General features: G+C 40.8%; 1 protein-coding gene across 9 annotated transcripts in view; it reads left to right on the top strand.

The window, feature by feature from the left end:
• akap13 (A-kinase anchoring protein 13) overlaps positions 1–10,000 on the top strand; it is a 36,634-nt gene that overhangs the window by 14,143 nt on the left and 12,491 nt on the right. For 5 of the 9 annotated variants that reach the window (XM_046849307.1, XM_046849308.1, XM_046849306.1 and 2 more), the window contains 9 exons: positions 214–344; positions 1,168–1,409; positions 2,397–2,444; positions 2,780–2,839; positions 4,134–4,299; positions 5,766–5,859; positions 7,362–7,484; positions 8,136–8,178; positions 8,378–8,486. In XM_046849307.1, the coding sequence (XP_046705263.1) occupies positions 214–344; positions 1,168–1,409; positions 2,397–2,444; positions 2,780–2,839; positions 4,134–4,299; positions 5,766–5,859; positions 7,362–7,484; positions 8,136–8,178; positions 8,378–8,486 (1,016 nt within the window). The remainder of the gene's footprint in view (positions 1–213; positions 345–1,167; positions 1,410–2,396; positions 2,445–2,779; positions 2,840–4,133; positions 4,300–5,765; positions 5,860–7,361; positions 7,485–8,135; positions 8,179–8,377; positions 8,487–10,000) is intronic. The other 4 variants (XM_046849309.1, XM_046849310.1, XM_046849312.1 and 1 more) reach the window with 4 other exon arrangements.

Here is a 10,000-nt window from a genome sequence, read left to right as displayed (position 1 = left end):
GACACACACACACACACACACACACACACACACACACATCATAATGGGGAACTGAGTGTAGATGAATGGGGAAAAAAACAGTCTGAATGTTTGTAGTATGAAACTGCAACATAATATTGAAAAAGGTAAAGGGAGTCTGAATGCCCTGTACATACAGTTTTTTGTGTGTGTGTGTGTGTGTGTGTGTGTGTGTGTGTGTGTGTTTTGTTGCAGATGTTACAGATGTTGCAGTTGCAAGTGTGTGTCGGTCCGTATCTGCCACCTCACTGCCCGGGTCCGAGTCCGTCAGTGATGGAGACTCGCTGTTGGGCCAAGACACGACTGATGACACTGTCTTCAAGCAGGTGTGTGTGTGTGTGTGTGTGTGTGTGTGTGTGTGTGTGTTTTCTTGGCTGCATTTATGTTTAATTTAATTAGTGACTGTGTTTTTTCTCTTCTCCTTCCATTAAAGTGTTGCTTGTTCACAGGGAGCTTTCTGCCTCAGTGTTTATGTGACTCTGGCAGTCAAGTGTTATATAACATGCAACACACACACACACACACACACACACACACACACACACACACACACACACACTTAAAAGATTTTGGTCCAGATTTTTTTTTTGCGAATACCATTTCAAATGCAGATCCCAGATTGGGAATACCGCTACAGATAGGGATTTGGGAATACTGTTTAGCATTGGTTTACATAGTGTCCCAGTTAGTTTTATGGAGTTCCGTGTTCCTTGTTGTTCATTCGTTCTGTCTTGTGTGGCACCTTGGTTCTGCGGGAACGTTGTTTTGTTTCACCCTCTACTGCACTGTATGCGGTCGGAATAACGATAAAAGCAGACTTGACTGAACTTGGTATTTGGGAGAAGGATTCTGTATGGGGATTTGGGAGTTCTGTTGAACTTTGAGATTTGGGAATAGTGTTCTGCATTGGAATTTAGGATAAGCATTCTACATTTGGATTTGGGAATATTGTTCTACATTTGGATTTGGGAATACCATTTTTCATTGGGATATTGGAATAGCGTTCTACAATTCGTTTGGGGAAATACCATTCTATATAGGGATTTGGGAAATGGTGTTCTACATTAGGATTTGGGAATACCGAGCCAGATAGTTTTTACTACAGTCTGATTATTTATATATTTCTCATTGTGTCTGTATTTCTTCCAGAGTGAAGACACGCTCACCCTCACCAGTGGAATTTCCATGACTGGATCCATTTCTACAGATGACTCCTCCATCACACACACTGCAGGAGAAACTGAGGAAGAGGAGAAGAAAGATCGACTGATGGAGGTTTTGGAGCGTTCCTCTGTTCTTCGCTCTACCAGCCGCTCTCTCTCTCCATCACGTAGACACAGTTGGGGACCGAGCAAGAATCAGATCGGAGAGATGAACATGGGCCAGCGCAGGTAATGACGCGTCTATAAAGCACTATATAATCTGTTATAACGCCTGTATAAACACTTCATACCTCCTCATGTAACTCCTATATCTTATAATGCACTAAGAGGCTCTAAAACAACATACAACCTGGCACTGGTGATGAGTATGTTACAGTTTTAATGCTTATTACACTACATAAGGATGTTATTACATATATTATGCGTTAAAAGGCCTGTAGTAGCACCTGAAAGACTGAAATAATGTTTACAATATTATATAACTGATAATAAACAATTATAATATGTTATAGGCTTATAACAAGTGCCTATGTCAACTCTGTGACCTTTAATAATGCTTATAGGCTATGATGTAGAGTTTATATTTACATGACCCATAATAAAGCTTATAATGCATTATTAGGTCTGTAGTAGTATTTACACACCCAATAATGTTTATATCAAAAATGATTAAGCTTATAATATACTATAAGGACTAAAGTAGCATCTATTACTGTAACTGAGCTGTAATAATGCTTTGAATACATCATAAGGGTATGAGCAAAAAAAAAAAACTGTGCCTGTATTCTGTTTATAAGACAAAAATAAAACACTGTAGGGCCTGTAATTGTAATTATAAACACTCTGACTTGTAATAATGCCCATAATATCTCAAAAGTCTATAAGTTTGTAAAATAAAAAAAGACACGTCTTTATAATGCATCGTATTTGTAATGTTCATAAGCCCATATTATACCTTATAATGCATTATAAGGCTTATAGTATTGTTTATAAACATGATACAAGCAATAATTGTTATATATAAAAAAAATAAAGCTGGTTACTGCAGCTCATTACAGTGCCGCATTATGGTCTTTATTTATTTTATAACCTTCATTAATTTCATCCACATTCATTTTCTCTCTATCTCTCTCTTTTCCATCCTTCCAACTATCCATCCATCTATCATTCCACCCATCCATCCGTCCATCCGTCTGTCTGTCCGTCCTGGCTCAGTGTGCTGCAGGTTGAGGGTGGAGGAAAGCCAGCAGGTCACAGGAGAAGGTACAGACACTACTTTGACATGTTCTGGACTCTGATTGGTCAGAATGTATTGATTAATTCTCTGGAGCTGCAGCTCTGACAGTAGCGCAGGTTTATGGAAATGCCCTCGTTAACGTTTCCGTGGTAACAGTTTGTTCACAGTGATGTAATGAGGAAGGAGTCTCCAGTGTCGAAGTTTTGTTATCCGATATAATAAACAATAATACGCATCATTTATTAGCGTCTAACATTACATCCTGCTAAAACCATACACACCTCTCTTTCTTTCTCTCTCTCTCTCTCTCTCTCTCTCTATTCCATCTCTAATAATCTAACTCTCTAACCCTGTAACTCAGTATGAGCTGGTGTCCATCACATGTTCCTCATCCTGAGATGGAAGAGATGAATTCCAGAAGGTAAACATCAACACTTTCTTCCACCACACACACACACACACACACACACACACACACACACACACACACACACACCACGATCACCTGTGGTTTACTGGTGAGAGAGAGAGATTGATAAGATAGATTGATAAGCACAGAGGGTGAGAGAGAGAGAGACCACACTTCCTCCTCCTGATAGACAGTGTTTCTTAAAAGTTGCATTTCCGGTTAGCGTCACAGATGTGGTGTTAATGTACACCCACACACACACACACACACACAGACACACACACACACTTACTTCTGCTCTGTTCACCAGACTGAGCAGAGAACGTTAGTCATTAAACATGACTAACATATTGATTTACGTCTCGGAGCCTGAGGACAGGTAAGAGTTAACGCTCATCACGGCTCTCAGGCTTTCTGACATCGAGATTTCTTCACTCGATTTTTCTCAACATCAGAGGCGCAGGAACCCGCCGTTTTAGCCAACTTTGGAGCTCTATTACTGCTATTATATCACTCCCTGAGTCTTTGTCCATTAGTCTGTCTCTCTGTTTGTCTAACTGTCTATTCTTACTGTCTGTCTCACTCTGTCTCATTGTCTGTCCTTAGTGTATCTTTCTGTTTTTTTTCATGTTTTTATTTTTCTTGGCGTACGACTCTGTATAACCCTCGTTCGACTCACTGTCTGTTCCCAGTATGTCTCACTCTGTCCCCAGTATGTCTCACTGTCTGTTCCCAGTATGTCTCACTGTCTGTTCCCAGTATGTCTCACTGTCTGTTCCCAGTATGTCTCAATCTGTCCCCAGTATGTCTCACTGTCTGTCCCCAGTATGTCTCAATCTGTCCCCAGTATGTCTCACTATCTGTCCCCAGTATGTCTCACTGTCTGTTCCCAGTATGTCTCACTCTGTCCCCAGTATGTCTCACTGTCTGTTCCCAGTATGTCTCACTCTGTCCCCAGTATGTCTCACTGTTTGTCCCCAGTCTGTCTCCCTGTCTGTCTCTGTCTTTCTTTATCTCTGTCTGTTGTACTGAAGTAGGACACACTCTTACTTTTTAAATTACAAATAAAATACACACAAACACTCACACTCACACACACTCACACACACACACGTACGGTCTCACACAAAACCACATGCATTTTTGTCTGTGTGAAAGCTTATGGTTTCTTGACTCGTGTGTGCATGTGTGTGTGTGTGTGTGTGTGTGTGTGTGTGTGTGTGTGTGTGTGTGTGTGTGTGTGCGTGTGTGTGTGCGTGTGCGTGTGCGTGTGCGTGTGTGTGTGTGTGTGTGTGTGTGTGTGTAGTTACAGTCTGGAAGGTTTAGCTGCTAATGATGAGGTGAAGATGCCGAGCATAAGACCGTCTACACACTTATCCATGACTGAGAGAGAGGAGAGAGGATCCCTCGCTTCTCTCACTGAGGAGGAGAATGAGAGCAACATGGGGGATAACGGCAGTTTAGATAACCAGGTACACACACACACACACACACACACACACACACACAAATGCACATGATGTGTGTTACATAATCTACAGGTGTGTTTGGGTCGTGTTGGAAAACAAATGATGCATGTTGCTGCAGAATGGTGTGGAAGCCATGCTGAATGTGTCCTCAAATTGGCCCAACATTGTTTTCAGCGAAGCACCTCCACACCATCACACCTCATCTTCCATGATTCACATTGAGAACCACACATTTAGGAACCGTCCTTCACCCTCTGTTAGAACCCTAAAGGAGAGCTTTCCACTGATCTAATGTCCATCCCTTTTTTTTTCTTTGGCCCAAGAAAGTCTCTTCTGCTTGTTGTTCTTCTGAAGTAATGGTTTCTTTGCCACAATTTGACCATGAAGGCCTGACTCACACAGTCTCCTCTGAGCAGTGGATGTTGAAATACGTTTTCCACTTGAACTCTAAGAAACTTGTATTTAACTTGGGGTGTTTTGACCCCCCTGGTTCTGAACTTGAACAATTTTTAAATGAACCCAGCAGGTAGGCTTTTCCCAAACATCTTGAAGAACTAAGCACAGATCTTCTGGGGGTTAAAGGCTCTTAATTCTCTGTATTTAATCCCAGACAGACTCTATGATGTTGAGATCAGGACATTGTGGAGGACAACACTATCACTTCCAGGACTTCTTGTTCTACTCTACACTGAAGATTGTTCCTAATGATGTTTGTTTGGGGTCTTTGTCCTGCTGCAGAATACATTTGGGGCCAATCAGACTGATGGTACTGCATGATGAAAATAGTATCTGCCTGGATTTCTCAGCATTGAGGACACCATTAATCCAGACCACATCTCCATCTCCATCTGCAGAAACTTGTTATTGTAATGCTCTCCAGACCTTCAGCAAACATCCCGCCTCCTGCTACAGCAAATAATTCAGATTTTGATTCCAGAGCATTTTTCTGTCCCCAGTTCCTCTGTTTTCATGCAGAGTTGAGACACTGATTCCATGTTGGAGGTTTGGCTTTTGGCTGCAATTCTTCCCTGAAGATCACTTCTGATCAGACTTTTACCGACACTAGATGGGTATACCTGCGTCCCACTGGTTTCCACCTGGTCTTCTGATGTTGAATTCATGAAACCTCTGTCTGCTTTGAGATATTTGCCTGGATGCAGTAGAACTACCTTGTGTCTTGTTGCTGTGCTCAGTCTTGCCATGGTGTAGACCCTGTCTTCCATAACTTCATCCTAGATGCAGAGTTTGGTTCCTCACCCAGTTTGAAGCTCCCACACAGCTGTTTCTGTTTCACTGCATCACTGGGTTTCAACCTACAGATGAAAGTGATGATCATTCGCACCTGCTCAAATAAAAAATATTAACATATAACGTATGTGTGTGTGTGTGTGTGTGTGTGTGTGTGTGTGTGTGTGTGTGTGTGTGTGTGTGTGTGTGTGTGTGTGTGTGTTTGCTTACGATCTTCACAGAGAACGGTTCAGGACGCTGGCGTGTTTGTTCCTCCTCATCAAACACTCACCAAATCCATATCCATGTCAGCGATCAGCCCAAAAGACCTGGATGGTGGGTGTGTGTTTGAGTGTGTGTGTGTGTGTGTGTGTGTCTGTGTGTGTGTGTCTGTGTCTGTGTGTGGTCTTCACTTCACCCTCCTTCTCTTGTCCTCCACACTGGTCTGAGTCTCCGCTTCTTCAAAGCATTGTGGCTGATAGACTGTGTGTCTCCTCTTTACACTTTGAGGAAACGCCACCCTGTGAATGCTGCTGTGTTTATCCCACACTCACTTCCCTCCCAGTTAAAGGAATAATTTAACAAAAAATGATAAAAAAAAAAAAAAAAAATATATATATATATATATATATATATATATATATATATATATATATATATATATATATATAAAATCCACAATGTTCTGCTCTGATGCTAATGTCGCTAACAAGCAGCGGAAACCAGTAGCTACCAGTTTGTCATTGTAGAATTTATCCACTGCACCACGTGATGTCATACAGGAAGAGTTTAATGAGTAACAGTAACATCAAAAAACACAAACAACAAAAGATGAAAAATAAATAAATACAGTAAAATAAAAAATAAATAAATGAAATAAACCAGTAACAAAAATTTAAATAAAAAAAATCAGTTAAAAGTGTGAAAGAAAAGTTAGAAATTTAAATGACAACAAAAAAGTGCTGAAAAACATTAGAAAAGAAAAAAAGAGAAAAATTGAGAGAAAAAGAAGCATGCTCTAAATAAAGCGAGGAAAGATTCAAAGGGAAAGAAGGACAAATTACACAAAGGAATGCAAGAATAGAAAAACCCCAAGGAATAAAGTGAATAAGCAACAAAACCGAGGAGAAAAAAGTGAGAAAGAAGGGATAGAAATAAAAAAGGAGGCAGGAATTAGAGTTAAAAACGCATTAAAGAAAAACAGAAATTTATTTAATCAGAATGTAAAATAATAAACTTCAAGGAATAACGAAGAAAAGAAAGAAATATCAAGAAGGAGGGAAAAAATGAGAGAAAGTAAAAAAAAAAAAAGGTGAAAAAGCTTAAAAAAAGGAGTGGGGGAGATATGATTTTAAGAAACAAAGAATGAAAAAAAAGAGAAAAAGGAAACGCAGAAGGAAAGAAGGATGAAAAATAACAATAAAGTTATCAAGCAGCAAAACTGTTGTAATTAAAATAATAAAAAAGAAGATGAAAAGAATTGAGTAAAGAAAAAGCAGGAGTTTGGAAAGAAAGAAAGAAAGAAAGAAGAGAACCAACAGAGAAAAAGGAAAATGGTGTTAAAAAGAAAGCTGATGGAATTCATTAATGCTGAATTATTCCTTTAATTATTCATTAATTTTTTTGCCCTGAATGGTGTGTTTTGATTGGTTGATATTTTTGGGCTTGGAGAATTCTGTTCCTTTTTGCTCACTGTGGATGTGACACGCCCGCTCTCTCAGCTCACCTCACCTGGGAGTGGACTCACCTCCTCACTCGTTCACTCGTTCATTCACCTCCTTCAAGTCAGTAATGTGCGATTTGGTCTTTTTTCTGCTCGTCACCGTGGAAACGCACAGCGATTGGACGAGCTCGGCCCAAGCGGCGAATCAGCTTCTCCTTCAGCGTGTCGCCCCGCCTCCCCAAACCTAAACCTCTATTCGCTTTCGGCTCTTCATCCAGTGATGAAGAGGAAGCAGGAAGTAAGTAAACAAAAAACTCCCAGAATGCTCCGGTGTGGAACTATAGACCCCTCCTGTTTCCTGTTTCCTGTTTATTGTTTATTGTTTGCTGTTTGTTTACTCTGTGCCTCCTCCTCTTTGCTATTTATTTTGTTTGGAATAAAGCCGTAGTTTAAGATGAAGGTTTTTGTTTGTTTGCATCTCTGGAGGAAATGCAGGAAGGAAAGGAAAGAAGAATATAAAGGAAGGTAGGAAGGAAGAGAACAAAGGAAGGAGAGGAAAGGAAATAAAATAATGGGGAATAAAGGGATGAAAAGAAGGAGAGAGGGAAGGAAAGTAAAGGAGAAGGATTGAAGGAAGGAAGTAGAAAAGGAAGTAAAGGAAGGAACCACAAAAATAGAGTTTAAGGTTTTTCTTTGCACTGATCACACTCTAAATAACAGTGTGTGTGTGTGTGTGTGTGTGTGTGTGTGTGTGTGTGTGTGTGTGTGTGTGTGTGTGTGTGTGTGTAGATGCATGCAGAAGTGTGTGTGTGTGTGTGTGTAAATACCTGTGTGTGTGTGTGTGTGTGTGTGTGTAAATACCTGTGTGTGTGTGTGTGTGTGTGTGTGTGTGTGTGTGTGTGTGTGTGTGTTCCTCATTCGCTTCATTTGATTGGTTGATGTCTTGCAGATGTGCCTGTGTCAAGTGCCGCTGCAGGATCTCAGGAGTTCAGGTGCCTTCCTCTTTCTCTCTCTCTCTCTCTCTCTCTCTCTCTCTCTCTCTCAACAGACGCATCACACCAGAATAAACTGTTATATAATAAAACTATAATAACAATATCATAAACACTGTACAGGGAACGTATTCAACACACAGTTAAATACATTTCCTCTCTCTCTCTCTCTCTCTCTCTCTCTCTCTCTCTCTCTCAGTATATCAGAGGAGGACCCCGCCCCACTGAGGAGTGATTCTGAGGTCAAAGTAACGAAAGTGAGCCGCACCTTCAGCTACCTCAAGAACAAGATGAGCAAAAAGAGCAAGGTGTGTGCACGTGTGTGTGTGTGCACATGTGTGTGTGTGTGTGTGTGTGTGTGTGTGTGCACATGTGCGTGTGTGTGTGTGTGAGAGAGAGAGAGAAGTGGTTCAGTCAATTTAAACTCAGTTAAATTAAGTCGAGAAAATAAAAAGTAAATCAAACATAAAACCTCTAAAACTTATAAACGGATGAAACAGTCGTGACCCGTGGATCATCAACAACATGAACTTCTTCAGCAGTTTGAGCTACAGGAGCTCGTCTGTTGGATCGGACCACACGTCCAGCCTTCACTCCTCACGTGCATCAATGATCCTCGTCCCCCACGACCCTGTCACCAGTTCACCACTGTTCCTGTATTGGAGCACTTTAGATTCTGACCACTGCAGACCAGGAACATCTCACAAGAGCTGCAGTTTTATAGACGCTCTGCCCCAGATGTCTAGACGTCACAATTTATCAAACTCGCTCAAATCCTTACGCCAATTTTTCCTGCTTTTAACATCAACTTTAAGGGCAAAATGTTCACCTGCTGCCTGATAAATAAATCCACACACTAACAGGAGCCATGATGATTATCAGTGTTCATCACTTTCATCTCTCTCTCTCTCTCTCTCTCTCTCTCTCTCTCTCTCTCTCTCAATATATATATATATATATATATCTATATCTCCAACTCTCTTTCCATTTCTCTATCTCTGTTTTATCTCTCTCTCTCTCTCTCTCTCTCTCTCTCTCTCTCAATATATATATATCTATATCTCCAACTCTCTCTTTCCATTTCTCTATCTCTGTTTTATTCTCTCTCTCTCTCTCTCTCTTTCTCTATCTCTCTCTCCTCTCTCTCTTTCTCTCTCTCTCAAAAATATATATACATAATCTCCAACTCTCTCTCCTTCCATTCTTCTATCTGTTTTTCTCTCCCTCTCTATCTCTTTCTATCTCTCTGTATCGATTTTTACATCACTTAATCTCTCCCTCTTTCTTTCTTGCTTTCTTTCTTTCTTTTTTTTTGTTTGTTCGTTCTCTCTTCTTCTCGTTCTATGTGCATGAGTGTGTTTTTTGCTGCAGAGACTCTTTTGCAGGAAGCAGAAGCATGCTGTGGTTTCTCTAGTGCATTTCTGAAAACACACACACACACACACACACACACACACACACACACACACACTGGAAAAACAAACTCGTCACATCTGATGGAGCCATCTGGAGAAGGCATTAGTGTGTGTGTGTGTGTGTGTGTGTGTGTGTGTGTGTGTGTGTAACATGTTACTGGAGAGTGAGTGTGTACTTAGTGGAGAGTGTGTGTGTGTACTCAGAGTTCAGCTGATATGAATCTAAAAGCGGAACTTTGTGTCTTTTAAGATGAGAGCGATGTATTGCAAAAACTCAACACACACACACACACACACACACACACACACACACACACACACACACACACACAAATACACACGCCATCTGACTTCCTCTGTCTGCATGGGCGGCTTGCCGTCATGGGAACTGCAGAGTGTGTGTGTGC

Source organism: Silurus meridionalis, chromosome 5 (assembly GCF_014805685.1).
Source record: "Silurus meridionalis isolate SWU-2019-XX chromosome 5, ASM1480568v1, whole genome shotgun sequence".
NCBI lineage: Eukaryota > Metazoa > Chordata > Actinopteri > Siluriformes > Siluridae > Silurus > Silurus meridionalis.
Note: the sequence above shows the minus strand (reverse complement) of the source record. Positions and strands in the feature narration are given on the sequence as shown.